Source organism: Stomoxys calcitrans, chromosome 2, assembly GCF_963082655.1.
Source record: "Stomoxys calcitrans chromosome 2, idStoCalc2.1, whole genome shotgun sequence".
Classification (NCBI taxonomy): domain Eukaryota; kingdom Metazoa; phylum Arthropoda; class Insecta; order Diptera; family Muscidae; genus Stomoxys; species Stomoxys calcitrans.
This window is the reverse complement of record NC_081553.1, coordinates 127,968,414-127,989,041: the sequence shown is the minus strand read 5'-3', so window position 1 is coordinate 127,989,041 and position 20,628 is coordinate 127,968,414. Positions and strand designations below refer to the sequence as shown.

The window sequence follows — 20,628 nt, the reverse complement described above, 5'->3', positions numbered from 1 at the left end:
CAAATTTCGCTTGCGGAACAATTAAAAATTTCAGCGACCGAAAACACCGAAAGCAGAATAGAATACCAACCCTCAAGCTGAGTATTCTGTTCAGTTTTTCGAGCGGAATGCCGTAAAACTCGATATAAAAAAACGTCAGCGAGACGTTATCTGAAAATCAGCGAAAAGTAGTACTCTGTTTATGGAGAGGAAAATGGCAAAAAAAACTATTATAGTGGCAACACTTGAAACTATTGCCGGCATCATTTTAGTTTGTCTCATTGGTTTCAATGGTTCGTATTACTTTATTTATTTGAGAAAAAATATATAACATAGAGAAAACAATAAGTGCAGATAAAGAAACGTGTTTTGTTATTGGGCAACTGCCACCACTTGTAAATTAATATATCTTGGATTGGATGCACATGGTTAGATGCCTAACCATTTACAATGGTAAATGCATCCTGATTGTTAGGTTAGGCGTTTCACTCGGAAACCTGAAGGTGGAGTTACATAATATGCGGATATAGCGAAACATTTAAAGGTGGTCTGTGTCTTAATACCGTCAAACCTAGCCCGTTGTAAACAGCTGTTCGCGTAAGACCACCTTTAAATTCACCTTGGTCTCATTTGTACAACAACCACAAATCATATCGTGCAATCCGCCATCTTGCCATCTAGCTGATCGACGTATTGCCGTACATGAGCTGAGAATATGCAAGAAAGAAAATGACAACAAAGAGAATGCAAAAAAAAATCGGACACTTTAATACTATGGTACAATCAGAATAAACCAATAAGGTAAGGTCTTGCGAACAGCTGAGTACAATTTTTTTATTTTTGTTTTGATTTTTCAGTAAATCTAAATGTCGAAGGCTTGATATCACAGCTGTGATATTTTTCCAACACCTTAAAAAGATGTTCTATTTGATCCGATATTCCACACATAAGCAACAAAACAATCTTAGAATGATGAAAATACAAATACAAACAAAGTTCGTTTCTAAACCCACTTTGACATTTCAATTTACGGTATTTGCCACTCAAGGTATTTTCGTTGGGGGTAGATTTTTGTTGTTGTGCTAATGACCCTGATCAAGCTGATCGACATTGCCAAAGCAAACAAAGAAATTTGTGTGCGTGTGTGTACGTTTGCAGAAAGTATGCCTACGTGAGCAGAGAATATGCGAGGAAGAAGATGATAACAAAGAGAATGCAAACAAAAATCGGACATCTTATTAACTTTAAATCTGGCCGGCTGTTAACAGCTATTCGCGTGAGACCATCTTTTTTAATCCGCCTTGTATTTTGCCATAGAAAAAAATTACGGACATTTATTAACATTCACAATAGGCTGATTTTGACAATTTTAATGATGTTCATGATGTTTATGTTTTTGCAAGTGACACACCTTATATTAGTGAATCCTGACTTAAAAGCTTGTATTGTTTTTTTGTGGAACATTTTTATGTGCTCACATCCTTTTTTGTTTTTGTTTTGTATCAGACCTTTTCGAATTCGCAAAACGCAAATTAATTTCCGTATATTTTCCAAACCTTAATATTTTAAGGTTTGAAATCACTTGTGGTTTATCTCACTGGATAGAAATTTAATTAAAGTACACATCCAAACTTTTGTGTGGCAAGGTTTGCAAGTATTAAAGCAAAGAAAATACATCTTTTGTGTTTGCTTTCTTTCATTTGTCGCGCCATATTGCTTCGTGTAAACCGTTTTTGACCTTCACGCAATAGGTTATTGTGATTATACAAATTTTCCGGCTTATTTATTTATTTTCAATAAAATTGGACAAAATTTAAGTATTTAAATTACCGGTTGGATTTTAAGCGAATTGCGCTATCAATCTGTATAATTCGACTATAAGAAATATATAATATATATACAAATTTATCATTGTGAAAATTGCGTAAACATATATACCAATGGCGGCGATACGAATATTTGGATTTTTAAGACATCACACACACCAATCCACCACGTCTGGACTGTATGGATGTATGCGTTCGTATAGTGAAACGTAAGTTAACAAAAGTCTGGAGTCACGATAATTGATAATTTTTCTCTTGTTGAATTCATAAGGAAGCAGTTGCCAAAAATGAGATTTGTGCAGTTCTTACGTAAAAATGACGATCGCAAACGTTTGGGCGTTGTTTCGGAAGATGGAACTTCCTTGGTGGAGTTATCATCGGGAGCATGTGTCTCAAATGATATGATTGCATTTATTAATCAAAACTACTCAATTTCGGAATTGGAAGAAAAATTGCAGAAGTGCAAAAGCGAAGAAATGAACGATTCAATTACTCTGCTTCCACCTGTAACCAATCCTGAAAAGATTATATGTATTGGCCTCAACTATCAAGATCATTGTGAGGAGCAAAATAAAGAGCCTCCCAAGCGACCAATGTTCTTTAGTAAATTCAACAACACCCTTGTGGGTCCAAGGGGCAATGTTATAGCTCATAAAATAACAAATGTGAGTAGCAACCAACAAAAATGTGTTCCGATATGTATAATTTAAATTGTCTCAAGTGATTAGTTAAGTATGAGCTAGACAATTAGTAGAACCATGATAAGACCTTTGTTGGGAAAATACAACGTTTTTGAACTCCCATACCCGGCTTTTTAGAGAAACTTTTAAACTTTTACTTATATTCGTATAATGCGTTTTAATATATTTCATATAATGCATTTTAATATAGAGATTTTAAATCCTTTCAAACAACAGAATGCAGCTGTGTACATATATTTTAAGAGTACAATAACATTTGTAAGTTTTTTTTTAACGAAGTTCCGGTTATTCGAAAGAGGAACGAAGATCTGTTCATTAGAAAAAGGAACAAAGTTCTGCCCACTCGGGAGAGAATCTAGAGCTTCCATATGTTGGTGTCAGAATTCGAGCAATTGTAGGCTTAAATATTCAAGTCCCAAGATGGGTTCATATGGTTGTTGAGTCATTGTGGACATTAACCGAAATATAGAATATTTGACCAATATCCTAACGCAACACCCACATAAACCATACAGTTTTTAGAGAAGAATAAATAAATAATAAATTCTTCGACGATCAAAAAAAGTATCAGTTTATTGGATCTAGAAAAAATCTTTGATGTGAGAGAAGTATTTAATGACTTGTGTAATGAGGACTTCGGGCCAATTTACGAGACTAACGACACCCATTTGCGATTGCAGCATATCAAAAACATTGTATACAGGTTGTTTCTTGAACGCGTTCCTGAAAGAACACATTTGATAAGATATGGCAGACCTACTTGGTATGATTGCAGGGAAAAAAAGCAGGCGATTACAAACCGGGATTAAGCTTACAAATATATAAGATGTATAATTCGACTGCTAAGAGAACGATAAGGCGAATTAAGCGGTCTTACGGTTCTCGTTTGTTTAATGGAGCTAATGGTTCTAGAGATTTATGGTCCAGAATTCGATCTACTGGATGTCTTGATAACAAAACCTGTGATAACAATTATTATACTTCGTGTTCGTCTAATTTGTAGCTATTCTTGGTGATGATGATACTGATAGTCGTGAAAATAGTCTTTACTTCCGTAGTATTGATCTCTTCGATCTAAATAGTGCAATTTATAAAATTAAGTCTAATGCCTTAGGTACAGATAATATTCCAATATTCCTGTCAACTCAAATTAAATATATGTGAGCACAATTCTTGCTCATGCCTCATATTTTGTATGCTGCCAAATCGTTCTAACATCACCAGATTGCAATCCTGTTTTCGCACCATTCTCCTGTTTGTTTATGGAAAAGGTTGTAGACGTGACTACCTTCATTTTACCAAGGAATTTCTCGGTTGTATCTTTGAACAGTTTTTGGACACTAGATGTCTCTGTTTCTTTTTTAACGTTATTAAACGCCGCCAGCCCTCATATCTTTTATCGCACTTCAATTTTTTAAATAAAGGGTGATTTTTTTGAGGTTACGATTTTCATGCATTAGTATTTGACAGATCACGTGGGATTTCAGACATGGTGTCAAAGAGAAAGATGCTCAGTATGCTTTGACATTTCATCATGAATAGACTTACTAACGAGCAACGCTTGCAAATCATTGAATTTTATTACCAAAATCAGTGTTCGGTTCGAAATGTGTTCATTCACCGTAACGTTGCGTCCAACAGCATCATTGAAAAAATACGGTCCAATGATTCCACCAGCGTACAAACCACACCAAACAGTGCATTTTTCGGGATGCATGGGCAGTTCTTGAACGGCTTCTGGTTGCTCTTCACTCCAAATGCCGCAATTTTGCTTATTTACGTAGCCATTCAACCAGAAATGAGCCTCATCGCTGAACAAAATTTGTCGATAAAAAAGCGGATTTTCTGCCAACTTTTCTAGGGCCCATTCACTGAAAATGATTTGCAAGCGTTGCTCGTTAGTAAGTCTATTCATGATGAAATGTCAAAGCATACTGAGCATCTTTCTCTTTGACACCATGTCTGAAATCCCACGTGATCTGTCAAATACTAATGCATGAAAATCCTAACCTCAAAAAAATCACCCTTTACTACTAGAAACTCTAAAATTCTTGTGCAGCATTTCACCTACAATATTTTCGAAAAAGCTTTCGTAATTCGCATTGCAATACCACATCACCTTTACGTTTCATACACATAGATTTTATTATTGCTAAAAGTAGTGCGCTAAGGTCTTAGGGTTTAAGGTTTAATTTAATATTGTTGTTTTTTTTTTTATTTCAATTGTTTAGGGTCTTAATTTTTCTTTTCTTTTGGTTTCATTAAAATTTTATACTAAAGATTAAAATTTTCTAATAATTATATATTCAAGTATTGTATCAAGATGTATTAATCCCTATTTTGTTTAAAATTCTATCAACATACAACCGGATTCGGATTGATTAAATAAATAAATAAGTATTTAATGCGCGACTTCTGTAATTCTTGTTGATACAGACTAATCAATGCTCTTAAAAAAACAATCAATTATATACAAGGAATGAGAAAATTAGTATCCTCTCATTCTACGATAGGAGAGGTAATAAAAACGTATTTCTGCTTATTGAGTAGCAATTAAAATATGTTTTTTGAAGCATTAATTAAATCATAGCATTCATAAAAGACAAATTATAAACATTGTATTTATAATTTTGTGTTTACATTTTAGAAAATGGACTGGGAAGTAGAACTGGCCGTTATCATAGGAAAGAAATGCAAAGATGTTAGCCGCGAACAGGCCTTGGATTACATCTTTGGATATAGTGTAGCCCAAGATATATCCGCACGTGATTGGCAAAAAGAACGAAATGGAGGACAATTTTTGATTGGCAAGTCTATGGATACATTTTTGCCACTTGGGCCCTCCATCGTGCATAGGAGTGTCATCAAGAATCCCCATGACTTGGAAATGGTTTGTAAAATAAATGGTGTAGAGAAACAGCGTAGTAACACTGATAATATGATATATAAAATCGACGATATGATTAGTCGTTTGTCCCAGTAAGTATTCGAGAATTTTAAAACTAAAGAAATAAAGTAAAATAGTTACTAAATTATAGATCGATGACATTGATTCCCGGAGATATACTCCTGACGGGCACTCCAAAAGGCGTTGGCATGTATCGCAATCCTCCCGAATATCTCAAAGCGGGAGATGTAATTGAAAGCGAAATTCAATGCATTGGTAAATTAGTGAATAATGTGGTGGCCCCTTAACTTGAAACAGTGCCATAATGTGTGTCATTCATTGCAATAGACTAGTTAAATTAAATAGATAATTTTGCAATTGTATAAGTGGCTTTTGTTTTAAAGTGTAACTATTTGCATTTAAAAAAAATATATCTTTGTTGTAAGTTTTTTGCACATACATGTTGTTACAATAAAATTACTGGTTAAACAGATTCAAGAAACTTGAAACAAAACCGTTTAATAACTATAATCATTACATGTAAGTTGTTGAACGACCAAATTGCTTCATTGTTGCGAAGGAGTTACATAACATTTTTCACAAGTTAATGGTGACAGTCAAAACCGGGTTTTTAAAAAAGAAATTCTATCGAAGATGTTTATTGTGAACAATAAATACATTAATTATTCCCAACAGTTTGTGGCTCATAATTATTGGATGATCGATTTAATCCGAAGCATGTATTGTATTTAATGTTTCTTTAGGACCTTCATAAATTAAACATTTTTGGTTAAGGTTAGGTCGAAAATATGGTGCGGATGTTAATTTGGCCCATGACACAATGGACATAAGTCAGTAACCGGATTGTTGTGCGCTCTAAATACTAAAATGTAACCTTGAAAAACTCTTAAGTCGGGAATTTCCTGCTTATACTAAAATCCCTAAATGTTCTCCACCTCACGTCCCTAAGATGGTTTAAGTTCGGTATTGTGACCCAAACTAAGTGCCGGTGTCTGTTAGACGCGAAAGCCGTGCAATCAGACACCGGAATTTTGTTTTAATGTCATGCCATCCATACCTTCCGATATGAACACGTAGGTTGTTGTTGTTACACTGTGTTGTACACTAAGACGGCAGCCATAGCCGAAGAAAGATTTCATCGGATCAACCGGCTGCCATGGGATTCAACACGTAGGTCAAATTGTAGACTGCAATCAGATTCACTTGGATATTATTCCAAATGTACGTAGGTTAAGTTAGATTGAAAAGAGGGTGCAGATATTAATCCGCCCCATGCCACTATGGACATACACCTAAGCCAGTAATCGGCTTGTTGTGCACTCTAAAAACTATAAAGCAACCTCCAAAAAGAAAATTTTAAGTTAGGAATTCCGTGCAACTTGCAAAAAAAATTGTTTTCAATACCACTCCCCTAAGTTGATTCATGTCTTGTATCGCGTCCCCACCTAAGTACCGGTGTCTGTTAGCCGCGAAAGCCGGGCAATGACACAGGAAATACTCCAAAGTCTCATCATCTTCCCTACATGCCATCACTTGCCGCACCGATTTTACTTATGTGAGCTCATACTCCTGTGTCCCGTTATGACACCAAAAGCTATACTGACCTCCTTCTAACACACGACCCATATCACGCCCTAGGATATTCGCCATCGACGTCAGTTCTCTGGCCTTCATTACCAAATCGTCCTTTCATTTCCCCTTACTCCTTTATGGCCCGGCACCGTACGATAATTATTTTCTATTTTAGTGTAGAGGAAGATTTCTTGTACTCTATTCAAATATTTTAATATGGTTCTCCGTTCACGTACTCTGTACTATTGAAGAAAGTCGTTTGTTAGATTTACTCTACAGTCTTGCTTTATTTCGCTTCGTTTGTACAAAAAAGATAAAATAAAGATTTATTCACTGAGCTGTTGGACTGATTTAATTAACCAATATTTAAATAAATTTCTTCAAACTTAAAAGAAATTGTCAGGTGTGGGGTTCGAACCCACGCTCCCTCTCGGGAACCAGAGCTTAAATCTGGCGCCTTAGACCGCTCGGCCAACCTGACTCGATACGTGCTGTTATCAAATTGTTGCTTTCAATTGGGGTGGCGTATAGAACAAGAAAGAACACCTCACTAACACCAAGATAATGAGTTTGTCAGCTGTTGGCATTTTAGAACTGTTTTTAGTACATGTTCTTTCGATTCATTGTACGATTTGTCGTGCAACATAAGAGCTGTTAATGTATTTTGATTTAAAAATTTTATTATTTCATGTGGAGAGGAATGCAAGTAAAAATTTAAGTATTTTATGTTTTATTTCAAAACGAAACTAATGTCTTTAAAATTAATTACTAACTAAATATATGTTCATTCTCTCTAATCTTTTATTATTTATATATTTTATTTATTATTTTCACCTATAACTAACTTCGTTTCGTTTTTATTATGCAGAGAGAGCAGTATTGCTGCACGAGACAAATAAAGGAGGGATAGAAATTTGAGTAGTATTCAATTCCTGATTTATTTTTAAGACAAATTTTAATCTTAACTTTTATTATATGTACTATAAATTATTGTTGGTTATATTAGTTAAATTTATGAGATTACCTATTTTTTTGAGTAGTTTAAATTTATTTTTAAGAAAACTTTTATTTTTGTAGTGTTTTAGTCATATTTGATCTAACGACTTGACTAATAAATGAACAAATAATAAAATTAAAGGTGTAGGTAACACCCCAAATTCTTAAACGAACATTGGGAGGAGTATTACCGCAAATGTTTTGGCTACTGATAAAAGAAGGAAAATCTGTCCGTTCAATTCTTCTTTGCTCGAGTCATTGCTAAGCATTTGTGCATAATATGCAGAAATCGGGGACTATAAGAGTGCTCGGAGACAGGTTAACGGCCTTGCTCAGGTACTAGACTCTTAGCATATCTAGATTTTAGAGACTCTATCGAGACAGCGACTTCGACTTCTTGACGTTGAGACGGAAATGGGTAACATCGTCCACGGTAAATTCTAATCGGTTGTTTATCGGTTTGGAGAAAACGAATAGCTCTTATTCTCGTCCTTTCACTCTCGGGATGGACAATAAATTGACGGTTGAACAACCTGACACATCCTTGAAGTCTTGTCATACCCTTTTACTGGGGGTCGACAGTGACTTAACAGCAAACCTTGTCTTTCCAAAGCGACGTTTCAGTGCTTTAGCCATATATATGTTCGTTGACTATCCTATTGATTGTCATACTCATTTCCCTGACATCTTCTTTAACGATCTCTAGTAATAAATTCTCAACAACATGCAAATTTTAGGGAGTAATTCTTCTGATTGATACACGTGCGGTTTCAAAGGTTATAAAGTCAGGTGGTCGGTCAATAGAGAGACTTATGGGTAGGTAGTCTCATCCCAATGAAATTACAGTTGCCCGAAAACTTCATTTAACAGACCATCTGAGACAAAGAAGACGTCTGGCGAACTTTTATAATTATTATTCCTCATACATCACGCAAAACGGGAAGCCATTGATTGACGATAAAAGCCACGTCCCTCAGGTCATTCCCTAGGAGAGAATACCATAATTCACTATGCGCATTAAAGTCTCTTAGTACCAAGCGGTTGCAGCCAGGCTTGGACTTACAACCTAACAGTATCCGATTACACTCCAAGTAGGGTTTACTAGCATCAATTGCAGCCGAGATACATTGATAATCTCTTTCGCGTTTGGATAATTTCTTTCGACAAAGAATGAGTAATTAAAAGATTTAGAAGGCATGTATATTAAAATCATGTGTCTTAAAATCAACAATATTTTGTAAGAATATACTCAGCATAACGCCCATTTAATAAGAGATCAAAATGTCACTTGATCAGGTATGCGGTAATTCGACCCCAGACCTTTTTAGTGGGGACTGTGATCACAACTTTTATTCGTATAACAAAGTTCAAGCAGTTGCAAAAATATGCGTTCCTCCACACTGGAGTAACAATATTTGATGTGAGGTGCTGTTTTTGCATATGTTGCCGCATACGTTGGCGCAACACCGTTTCAGCCAAAGAAAACGGAAAAATGATTGAAAACAATTTATTTATTTATCAATATACATTAAGCCCTATACTTTAAATGATTTACTTTTAGTAGCAAAGAATTCATCTCGCTTATGATACGGAGCATAAATATCATCGACCCAATTTTTAGGACGTCGCCAAAAACTTGTTACCATACTATCGAGTAGCCAACTTTGCGCTGAGTTGGTGAACACGTGCTGACGAAGGCGGCGTTTACAATTGGATGATTTTGAAAATAGTTTCTTCTGACGTCCAGTATAAGTGCGAATCCAGGCACCCCAATCAAGACGTCTAAATCGTTTCACAACAGCTCTAACAGACTTTCTTTTGCCCTTATTAAGAGAGAACTTTGTTACATTACGTGACTGTGGTGTTTGCAAGTCGAAAGATTGTTTCAGCAAATCTGATTTAGCTTCTATGGGTGTAATTTGTGGATAACACTTGCTGCCGTTGTAAACTTGCAACATGGAAAATGAACACTTTTGTACTGGTGCTGCAATCGGTATCCGCAATACAGAAGCATATGATACTCCTTTAATTGCTAAAAGATAAGAGCTAGCTAGAAAGATGAATAACCCAAGTAATGTATAAATATTTACCATTTCCAATTAAAGAACGAAGCATTTTATTCAGTAATTCAATTTAGACAAAATGCAACCGAATCACATAACCAAGAATAGTGTGTAAGCCAAAAATAAAAGAGGCAAATACAAGTGAGCAAAGCGAATTGTCAAAAACATATGTTAAATTGGGGGAATTTAACTAACAGGGTAACCTATAACTCAAGTTTAAAATCGAGAAATGGTGTCGCAGCAACACAAAGGTATGAGATGCAAGGAATAGTAAAAAATTTCACTTTTATTAATTCTGCGTGTAAATTAATATCTCACGAACTTAAGCGTAGACTGACATAATTCGCAGCGAAAATGCCTATTAAGTTGTTGCGAAATCCGACGAACTCTATTCTTTGCTAGAACACAAACAAAAGTCAACAATAACATTTGTACAACAACCACAAATCATATGGTGCAATCCGCCATCTTGCCATCAATCTGATCAACGTTTTGCCAACACACAAAGAAATTTGTGCATGTGTGTGTATACGTGTGCGTACATGAATAGAGAATATGCGAGAAGAAGATAACAACAAAGAGAATGCAAACAAAAATCTGACATTTTAATACCGTAATTAATTGCTCACGAAATGGTCACCAATTAATTCTGTTTCAATGATATTGTCCTTGCAAGGCGGAATTAAAAAGGTGGCCATACGCGAACAGCTGTTAACAGCCAGCTAAATTTGACGGTATTAAGATTTCAGGTTTTTGTTTGAATTCTCTTTGTTGTTTATTGAAATTCATGGCTGATTAAATTTAAAGGTTGCCTCATTTATACCACAACATAAATACCATATGGTGAAATTGCCATCTTACCATCAAACTGATCGACATTTTGCCAACACATACAAAGAAATTTTTGTGCGTGTGTGTGTGGACGTTTGGAAAAAGTGTGTGTACGTGGGCAGATAATATACGAGAAAGGAGATAACAACAAAGAGAACGAAAAAAAAAATTGATATCTTAATACCGCCGAGAGCTGTTCGCGTGAGACCACCTTTTTATACCCACCTTGCGAACTGCGTTTCAATTGGACGAAAAACGTCTACAGTTAAAGCCTAGTACTAACTTCCACTTTTCACACGAACAACTGCCAAAACGCACTATTAAAAAAATAGTGAGAAGATAATACAAATACATTCCGTACAAGTAGAACTTAGTGCGATGAGCGAAATAGTAGCGACATGTCGTTGCATCAGGAGAGATTTCGCACAATTTTAATTGCAAATGTAATTAAATGCTCACGAAATGGGCCGAATCAACTCTTCTTCCATTCCGTTATCATTGTTGTGTATAGTAGTTTGACTTTTGTTTGTGTTTTGACAAAGAAATGAGTCCGTTGGATTTCGCAATAATTTAATAGGTAGTATTAATCAAGGAGAAGTAGTTGAAATATGCGCCATTCTTATCGCTGCATATAAACCGAAACTGTGTTTCAATATAACATACATGAAACACCATGTATCTCTACACTTATTTTGACATTCGTAATTGACAACTAATTTCAATTTGACAGCTGTGTTCATTTTCTCTCTGTAGTTGTTCTGCTGCTCTCGGTCAAGTTGATTTCGGGAAAACCTCCTTGGAAGAAAAGGTTCAAAGCCGGTCCAAACAAAATTGACTAGCTTCAAAAATCCAGAATATTTGCTTAACCAATCATGTATCGTTTGGTCTTGAGGGAGCCTTGCAAAAGTGCTCTGCAGGTGAGTTAAGCAGCCGTAGCGATAATCTCTGCCACACTCATGACATGTGTGTGATATTGTTTGTGCGAAAACATAACCATTGCCCCTCACCTGTCTTGCCAATGTATGGTGGTATGGTAGCACTCAAAAAAGTCGAAAATTACTCGGACTGTTATGTCACCATTAACATTGGAATACTTTAATTGCAATATTTCCAAATTATGGAGTAAACATGGCAGTTTTCATTGTTATTCCTAAATCCCAGAGGATAGAATGGAAGTTCTTTTAAAAATAGTTTTCTCCAAGTGGACCTTTAAGTGTATGCAGTTTTGCTGTTCTTTTGGCTTAATGCTTTTTTCCTCTGCCTAGTCACCAGCTGATGCCATCATTTATTTTGATCAGTGGCATTGAATATGCCTCGGTCAAACATTTCTTAACAAGTCTTCTTATGACTTTCCGAATTATGCGTAACCTTTTGGTGTGGCAATTAATATATTTGAAGACCAGCTCATTTACCCATTCGTCCATTCGCTTGCTTGCTTGTGAAAACTACATTTCATTTATTTCAAACCATATAATATAACACCATCTTACCCATTTTCTAGTACAATATCTCCATTCCTTTCAAATGAATAAATAAAATATTGGTTAGCGATTTAGGCTAAGTGGCTAAAGATGGCATATTTCTGGAAATCGATAGCCAGCATTCTCGCCATTCTAAAAGATCCCAATGGAATGCAGACAATACTGCTTAGTTGTAGCCTTGGCAAGCTCCCTTTCATGGGAAACGATGGCTGTTTAGTCGCTTGTTCAGAGGCGGAGGTGCCTGGCACAGAATTTAGAATGTCCTGCTCTGACTAACGTGTAGGGTAAAATTCCGGTGAGAAGATATAATAAGATAAATTTTCAGTGGTGGTTATGCCCACGCTAGGTCAGGACACTATGGCCTACCCTCGACCGGATGAGGTCGAAGGAACCGCTGGCCCTTGATAAGCGGTTGTTGTTGTTGTAGCCACATTTTCATGTGAAGGTTAAGCTCCTGTAAGTGAGCAAACTCGTTCCGGTTCCATAAGACCGATTGCTGGAACAGGGTGGCCATTGCTTATTTAAGGCCGCCAATAACCCACCATGTCATAGGCACTCAGTATTTGTGCAAGAGGCGGTGCCGCCCGGCTACTCACTGAGACTCTCCGCTCCATACCGCTGATTGTCTGCGACTGCCGTTGCAGCTACTCCGTATGGAGCATTCCACTTTCCGCGACCTGTGGACGCAGCCTGTAGCTCGCAGCTAAGAGTCTCGTGACAGCAATGAACACCACACAGATAGGACCTCAATGTTCTAGCCTGTGGGGACTCGTAGCTATCCCGAGCCAGGATAAGCGTTCATAACCGGGGGTTATAGCCGGGCACTGTTCGCGCACATTGGAACCATGCATAATGATTACTGTGGTCGTAACGAGGATGAGACGATCGAACACTTGCTCTGCTCATTTCCAAGTCTACAGGGGTATAGGATTCCCATCTTAGGTTGGCGGCTTTTCTCCGATAACGGCGATCTTGCAGATGTGTGTCTGGGGAGTCTCCTCAGAAACATCGTCAAGACGGGATGGTTTCAAAGGTGACGCTATAGGATATGGATGAACAGGAGCATTATTTGGCACTCACCGAATAGACACTCGGGCGAGCGTGAACCGTTGCTCCGGCGATAATCATACGTGTGGACCTGCCTGAAAGGCGATTGCCCTCTACTCTCTTCTCATATTTCCTCATATGTTTCTATATTTCACATATTTTATTTAGGTTAGGTTAGGTTGTAAAGAGGGTGCAGATATTAATCCGCCCCGTTCCACTATGGACATACAACTAAGGGGCACGGGGCGTATTAATATTTTATGTTTTTGCTTCTTTTCTCTGGGCGTCACAATGGGACAAGTTTGTTTCCGATTAAACTCACATTTCATGGTGGAATAGTCATACATCCTTAACATAACCCCAAACTTATCCAGTCATGTAAAAACTCTTCTAAGAGTGGTGAAACTATGGGCCACGCCGTTCGGACTCGGCATAAAAAAAATATCCCTTGCCGTCGAACTAAAACTTGTATCGGAGTGCACTCTTTAATACGAAAGGACTATTCTGTGGTTTCGCAAGGTTTCGAATCTTGGCGTTCAGCCTCATAGGCGGAAATGCTAACCTCTGCGCTACGGTGGCCTCTTCGCGATAATAAGAACTAATTAAAACCAATCCGGTTCACTTTTTCAAGATTGTTCTTATTTGCAAAACGCTTTCCCCATAAGAATAATAGTTTCTTTTGTTAAATTTATTATATAATGGATTAAAAAAAAAAACAGGCATTAATTATAGAAAAAAATAATTGTGCGAAAAAATTGGTGAGTTTTTTATGACAAAAAAAGTTCTTCATATTCGAGTTCATGTTTTAGAGTAGTCAACGGAAGAAAAAAACGCTCATATTTTGGAGTGTTTATATATTAGGGTGCTCATATTTTCGCAAGTGCTCTGTATTGTAAAATATATAAATTATACTTTCTTTGCAGAAAACGCTGCAACAGCAGTCTCGCAGACAATATGGCAACAGTAATGGCTTACCACCAAATGTAAGGGAAGCCGGCTTTGGTAAAGTGATCGTACTTCTTACGCCATTCGCCATAGTAGGTGGTGCAATATCCTATGCGAAGTAAGTAAAATCCTTATCCAAAACAGCAGCTCTAATAAAAATCTTCACTAAAAATTTTAGATACGACAAAGATTTTCGAAAAACTCTCGAACAAAATGTGCCCGGTGCCGAATCGATTATTAAAATAGCTCTGCAAGAAGAGAGTCCATTCAAAGGTATTAACGAACAACTCGATAGTGTAAAGAAACAATTTGACAGTGTGTCGAAGACGATTGGAGGTGCTACATCAACAGTGACCGGACTATTTGGTGGTTCTGATAAAGAGAAAGATACCACGAAGAGTATGTATTCTTAAGATTTATTACCTTTACTAAAAGCTGCTGACCATATTCCATTTACTTATAATTTATTGCAGAAGCGGAAGAGGTCAAAGCAAAAGCTCCTGTCCAAAAAGCTGTAAGTGCTTCCTAAAAAGCAGCTCAAGAACATACAGCAATAAATTTAATGCTTAACAATTCTACAGGTGCCTTCTACTACTGCTACCAAAAGTTCAGAATCCAAACCAGCTGCAGCTAAAGCTACCGAACCTGCTCCTAAAGTAGCTCCCAAGCCCGTTGAGCCCTTACCCTCTGATGTGCAAGAATTGCAACATGCAGTGGAAGTTGCCGCAGCCCTAGCTGTTCAAGAATACAATAAAGCCATAGATGTTCTTAAAAGGTAATGAGTAAACATGAAAACTTCTAAGTTGAGAGAAAATGATTTAATGAGTTCCCATTACCCACAGCTTCAATAATGATGTACGCCGTATTGTTGATGTAGCTGTCGAGAATCTTGATGCCTCAACATGGAATACATTAAAGAATAAGACAAATGCTCGCGATTCTTCTGTGGCTACAGCAGAAAAACTAGCTCGCGAGGCACTTGAAAAAATTGGTAAATCGATTTGTTGCAACGAGGCACAACATAAGTAAAGAGAGACTAATTTAAATTGCATTTACCTTGTTTAGAAAGATGTGAAGTTGCATTGGCTAAGGCTGCAAAGCCTGAAAATCATGAGCAAATTCTGGCTGTTCGTAACAAAGTCAAAAAATTGGTCGATCACATCAATACCGTAAAAGATGAGCTTTATAAGAATAAAGATCTTGCTAGCATGTCTGAAAAGTATTGGAGGAATGTAAGTAGATTACTTGTTGGAGTTATCAACGTTTTTCACAGTTTTTTTTTTGTCCTAGACGTAAATAAGTTATTGTGTAAACTTCATTATTTTTTTCTTGTAGGTGGAGAAAGCTCGCAACTATTTCGTTGAAGAGATTGAGTCCATTTTCCCTGGCTTGAATTTGGCTGACAAAAAGTTATTAATGTCCTCAGAAGATCTTGATCTCTTCATCACCCATGCATATTCGCATGTTTTGGCCCTTCAAAAGGAATTGCAACGTTTACAAACCGATGGTGAATTGCGTCTAAAGCGTGCCATTGATGCTTTGCGTGGAGACAATGATTCCGAGGCTGTAAAAGCCCAACTGGAATATATGTTGGAAACCGAAAAGCGTAAATTGGCTATTGAGAATCAAAAGAAAATTGTGCAAATTCGTGCCGATGCCGAACGGCAGTTGCGTCAACATTTGAAGCAACAGGCTGAAGCTCATATGGATCATTTGAAAGATGCCATAAGTATGAGGGAAAGCGAATTGAAGCGTAACTATTCCAAGGAATTGGAGGACAAGTTAGCCACGGAAAAGGCAAACTATAAATTGCAATTGGCTGCCATGTTAGGCAAATTGCGCGGTATGGATGCTGCTCTACAAGGTAAGTTTTGCAATATTTTCTTGATATAACATGCACACTATAGAAAATAACACTTATTTAAATGCTGCATAAGATATTGATGCGGAATTGAAAGGTAGTACTGATTTTATTTCAAACAATTGTTGTCTGTAGATACTTTGATTTTTGGTAATCGTTGGTGTTATCTGATTTTTTTTAATATGCTTTCGTTATTTTTAAGCTCGGGCTGAATCCGAACGTTCGGCTCATCAGGCACAAGCTTTGTGGGCAGCCTGTCAAGCTTTGTGGTCCACAGTGAGGACTGGAGAACCTGGAGAAGATTGGAAGAACAAGTTGCGCCCATTGAAAAAGGAAATCAAGGCGATTACTAAAGTAGCAGGTAGAAATTTACTTAGATGTTTGATAAGCAGTTTTACGACATTAACTTTTTAATGCATTTTTCCCCATTTAAGAGGGCGACGAGTTGGTGGCTGTGGTAATTCAAAATCTACCTAAAGAAGCTCAGGAACGTGGCGTTTTCCCCGAAGATGCTTTGCGCGAACGCTTCTTGAATGTGGAACGTGTGGCACGTAAATTGGCATTGGTACCCGAAGAGGGTGCCAGCATACCCAAATACTTTTTGTCCTATTTACAATCCTTCTTTATCCTTACCCCTGATGATCCCATTTCACAAGATGAACTGCAAAATAAGAAATTTGACTTCAGCAAATTGGATACTTATGACATCTTAAACAGAGCTAGGTAAGGAAAGATTTTAGGGATAACTACAAACTTATTGGCCTAATTTTACTGTTTGCCGTCAAATTCTAGGTATTTTATTGATCGCGGTGATTTAATGACAGCGTTGAAATACATGAACCTTCTGCAAGGTGCTCCTCGGAAAATAGCTAGCGATTGGTTAAAGGAAACTCGTTTGCTGCTCGAAACACAACAAGCTGCCAATACTCTAATGGCTCATGCTGCTGCCAGTGGTTTGTTGTATTTGTAATTTTGTTAACTTAAATTGTACTACGATTATATTTTAATTTTAAAAAAAACCAACAATTAGAATCAAAGCAGATAATAATCACAAACCAAATCCAGAAAATCATTTAAATTTCTCAAATTTCATAGTTTTCGGCAAAAAAAAGATCATGCGGCCATTATGATTAATTTCGAAAATGTCAATAATAATTTGTTTTAAGTTATGCTTTACAGATTCCTTTTTAAGTACAAGACTTTTAATTTTGTTGTGTGCATATTAATATTTCTTGCAATGAGAACCAATTTAGTTTAATTTGAAATGGAAACAATAAAAACTAAAAACTTAATAGCCTATGCATTCTAGGAAGTCAGTTTGATTTTATCAGAGTTGCAATTTGAATTGCTCTCCGAAAAAATGTTCGCTAAAAGTGGTAACTCGTCATAGTTTGTTCTTCATTTTTGGGCCGAAAGGAACACCTGAAACTCCTCGCCTACGGAAGCTGTAGCTCAAAGCCGCCAGATTCTTTTTGACAGATTCTTTCTCGAGAAAAATTCACTTTAGAGGGCACACCCCCGATTTTTTTAATTTTTCACACCTCCCCTACTTTTGACTCCAGAAACATGAATCTGCAGTCCGTTTTCGGGACAAAGGCCCCTAGACCCACCTAGGGCCAAAACCCCCCAATAGGATTTTTGGCCCTGGTCGAGTTCCTGGGGTCAACCCACATCTACATACCATATTTTAGCGAAATCGGGGGTGTGCCCTGTAAAGTGCATTTTTGCCCTGCTGCATTATATTTAGTGGTTAAATGACAAAGTTTTTTTGGTCATGTTTGTACGCAAATTACATAATGTGCATTGCCAATTTTATCTTAATCACAAAGTTAATTTTTGTCCAAATCATAGACTTTGCTTTACAAAATAAATACTTCGATGTCCTTTTTTACCTTACACACTTTACTTTAATTGGCCATTACAGAAAATGTATTCCTCTAGGCGAACGTAGAATAGAAGCCCAAGCGCCTCGATCTTTTGCGCTTCTTCTCCAATTTCTGACACACAGTTTCGAGATGTCGCTCTCCATTTGGTCATTCCATTGAAGTTTTCGTTGTTGTTGTTGTAGCAGTGTATTATACACTGAGGCGGCAGCCCTTGCCGATGAAGAACTCCTTCGGGTCAATCCGGTACATATAACCGGCTGCCATTGGGATTGTTTACCGCCAAATCCACTTTCGTTGATTCTCTTTTGAGACTTTCAAAGGCTGCGATTGGTTCTTTCGGTGACCGATCTATAATATTGATGTCATCGGCATTGGCAAGTAGTATATATTCTCTTGTAAGTAGTGTGCCATGCCTACTCACACCTGCGTATCGTATAATCGTCTCCAGCTGGATATTAAAGAGATCATACCATAGGCTGCCTCCTTGTCGGAAACCTCGTTTGGTATTGAATGGGTCGGGTGGTTCTTTCCTATTTTAACTAAGGAGCGTGTATCAGCAAGCGTCATCTGTCAAAGTCGTATCAGTTTTGCAAGGATACCAAACTCAGACATGCCCTGAAATACCTTTGAACCTGTATAGCCGTATACGCTCGAAGGCTGCTTTAAAGTTAACGCAAAGTTGGCAGCTTTTGATTTGTCCTTCTCGAGTCTTTTACAGGATTTGGCGCTGTGTGAATATCTGGTCTATGGTGGATTTACCAGGTCTAAAGCCACACCGATAGGCCCAATTATCTCATTGACTTTAATCTTTAATTTTAATCTTTCACACAGCACGCTCGAGAGTATCTTGTATGAGATTGGGAGGAGACTTTTACTTCTGTGGTTGGCACATACCATCTTGTCACCTTTCTTATATACGGGACATGGTATGCTGAAATTCCAATCATCGGGTATGCGTTCTTCTAGCCAAATTGCGAAGACAAACTGATGCATACGCCTTAACAGCGTGTCGCCTCCAGTCTTAAACAGTTTAGTCGGTAACCCATCGGCTCCTGCTGCCTTAATGTTTTTCAGCCGGGTAACTGCTACGTTGACCCCGTTTTGACTAGGTGATACATATTCTATACCATCATCAGGGATTGGTTCTAAGGCCACCATCATCGGATACCAACAACTGGGAAAAGTGTTCTTTCCATATTCCCAGCACACTGCCGGTATCAGTTACTAGATATCCTTTTTTGTTTCTGCAGGATGATGTGCCTGTACAAAAGCCATCGGTTTGATGTTTAATTCTTTGGCAGCATTTTCGGACTTCATTCTCTCTCTGGAACATCTCGATTCACACACATTCACATCTTGCTATTTCCTTCTTCTTCTTCTTGCGGAGGAGACGTTTCTCCTCTCTACTTTTCCCCGATACCTCTCCTTTACCTGGCGCGTTTCTACTGACTGTAATGTCCTATATGCCGCATTCTTGGCTTTAGGTTAAGTTAGGTTGAAAAGAGGGTGCAGATATTAATCCGCCCCATGCCACTATGGACATACACCTAAGCCAGTAATCTGCTTGTTGTGAGCTCTAAAAACTATAAAGTAACCTCTAAAAAGAAAATTATGAATTCCGTGCTACTTACAAAATCCTTAATTGTTTTCAATACCACTCCCCAAAGTTGGTTCATGTCTGGTAATGTGTCTCCACCTAAGTGCCGGTATCTGTTAGACGCGAAAGCCGGGCATTGACAAAGGAAATGCTCCAACGTCTCATCATCTTCCCCGCATGCTCTACACATGCTATCACTTGCCGCACCGATTTTACATAGGTGAGCTCGTAGTCCTATGTGTCCCATTATGATACCAATAGCTTTACTGACTTTCTTCTTACTTCCTTTCAGTAATGGCCTCGTCTTCTAATGATCTGGATATCCTATAGGATTTTCGCCGTCCTACCGACCGTTTTGCTGTTCCACAATGTTGCATGCACATTAGTCGCCCACTCCTTCAACTCGGACTACGTCGACCCGAAAGGCTTCAGGTTAACCAAGTTTATTGACGGCAGTCCTCTGGCCTTCACCGCCAAATCGTCGCCATCCTCAGAGAAGGCGTTAATATCCTTCTTTCACTGCAAGACTGTTCGTGATCTTACCGTTCTGGTTGTTATTGTCCTTATGGCAATTTTACTGTCCGTAAAGATGTTCACACTCGACGTCCTCGCGTTAGCACCACACCACTTCACGCATTCCGTGATCGCCCGGATCTCCGCCTGCAGGACCGTATTATGGTCAGGCAGTCTGAAACAGATCTCAGTTCCTGGGTTGGTGGTAATACTAGGGTTCCGTCAATGTGGCGAAGGCAGCAGTGCCTCGCACTCGACTTAAGGTTCATCTCAGGTATCCGATCGGAAACCTCTCCCCTTCCTTCCAGGTTTCCTATCGTCGCCTCGATTATACTGCGATGGTATGAGCTACTCCCATCCCCAATCCATTTTTTATCGCCTTAAGTCTCATAGCCGCAGTGGCTGCCTCACACTTAATCTGT

At 37.9% G+C, this 20,628-nt stretch overlaps 3 protein-coding genes and 1 non-coding gene across 5 annotated transcripts; 2 read left to right on the top strand and 2 right to left on the bottom strand.

Moving 5' to 3' along the window:
* The first annotated feature begins 1,677 nt into the window (after positions 1–1,677).
* Positions 1,678–5,848, top strand: LOC106083939 (fumarylacetoacetate hydrolase domain-containing protein 2). Its single transcript, XM_013247266.2, has 4 exons — positions 1,678–2,014; positions 2,077–2,470; positions 5,154–5,485; positions 5,545–5,848. Exons 1-4 carry the CDS (start codon positions 1,920–1,922, stop codon positions 5,699–5,701), a joined length of 978 nt encoding a protein of 325 aa, XP_013102720.1. The 5' UTR covers positions 1,678–1,919; the 3' UTR covers positions 5,702–5,848.
* Positions 5,849–7,383: 1,535 nt separating this feature from the next.
* Positions 7,384–7,467, bottom strand: Trnal-uaa (transfer RNA leucine (anticodon UAA)). The gene has a single exon. It is a non-coding gene; the product is annotated as a tRNA-Leu (tRNA).
* Positions 7,468–9,475: 2,008 nt separating this feature from the next.
* On the bottom strand, positions 9,476–10,180 carry LOC106083943 (large ribosomal subunit protein bL35m). The gene is made up of 2 exons (XM_013247271.2): positions 10,073–10,180; positions 9,476–10,014 (listed from the first exon to the last, which is right to left on the bottom strand). Exons 1-2 carry the CDS (start codon positions 10,095–10,097, stop codon positions 9,518–9,520), a joined length of 522 nt encoding a protein of 173 aa, XP_013102725.2. The 5' UTR covers positions 10,098–10,180; the 3' UTR covers positions 9,476–9,517.
* Positions 10,181–11,611: 1,431 nt separating this feature from the next.
* LOC106083958 (MICOS complex subunit Mic60) lies at positions 11,612–17,509 on the top strand. Of its 2 annotated transcripts, XM_059361831.1 has the most exons (12): positions 11,612–11,793; positions 14,328–14,467; positions 14,528–14,748; positions 14,823–14,863; positions 14,931–15,124; positions 15,192–15,340; positions 15,415–15,581; positions 15,685–16,213; positions 16,287–16,307; positions 16,413–16,571; positions 16,645–16,933; positions 17,003–17,509. In XM_059361831.1, exons 1-12 carry the CDS (start codon positions 11,749–11,751, stop codon positions 17,178–17,180), a joined length of 2,133 nt encoding a protein of 710 aa, XP_059217814.1. In that variant the 5' UTR covers positions 11,612–11,748; the 3' UTR covers positions 17,181–17,509. The 2 variants fall into 2 exon arrangements, with proteins under 2 accessions (XP_059217814.1, XP_059217815.1); XM_059361832.1 differs by lacking the exon at positions 16,287–16,307.
* The last annotated feature ends 3,119 nt before the right edge of the window (positions 17,510–20,628 follow it).

What these genes read in the sequence shown, in the direction of transcription:
- LOC106083939 (XM_013247266.2), top strand. Translation starts at nt 1,920, where the DNA reads ATGGCGGCGATACGAATATTTGGATTTTTAAGACATCACACACACCAA. An exon ending in ATGCGTTCGTATAGTGAAAC is followed by an intron (nt 2,015 to 2,076) that starts GTAAGTTAACAA and finishes TGAATTCATAAG; the next exon opens with GAAGCAGTTGCCAAAAATGA. An exon ending in TAGCTCATAAAATAACAAAT is followed by an intron (nt 2,471 to 5,153) that starts GTGAGTAGCAAC and finishes TTTACATTTTAG; the next exon opens with AAAATGGACTGGGAAGTAGA.
- LOC106083943 (XM_013247271.2), bottom strand. Translation starts at nt 10,097, where the DNA reads ATGCTTCGTTCTTTAATTGGAAATG. An exon ending in TCGTTCTTTAATTGGAAATG is followed by an intron (nt 10,015 to 10,072) that starts GTAAATATTTAT and finishes CTTATCTTTTAG; the next exon opens with CAATTAAAGGAGTATCATAT.
- LOC106083958 (XM_059361831.1), top strand. Translation starts at nt 11,749, where the DNA reads ATGTATCGTTTGGTCTTGAGGGAGCCTTGCAAAAGTGCTCTGCAG. An exon ending in CTGAAAAGTATTGGAGGAAT is followed by an intron (nt 15,582 to 15,684) that starts GTAAGTAGATTA and finishes TTTTTCTTGTAG; the next exon opens with GTGGAGAAAGCTCGCAACTA. An exon ending in TATTGATGCGGAATTGAAAG is followed by an intron (nt 16,308 to 16,412) that starts GTAGTACTGATT and finishes GTTATTTTTAAG; the next exon opens with CTCGGGCTGAATCCGAACGT.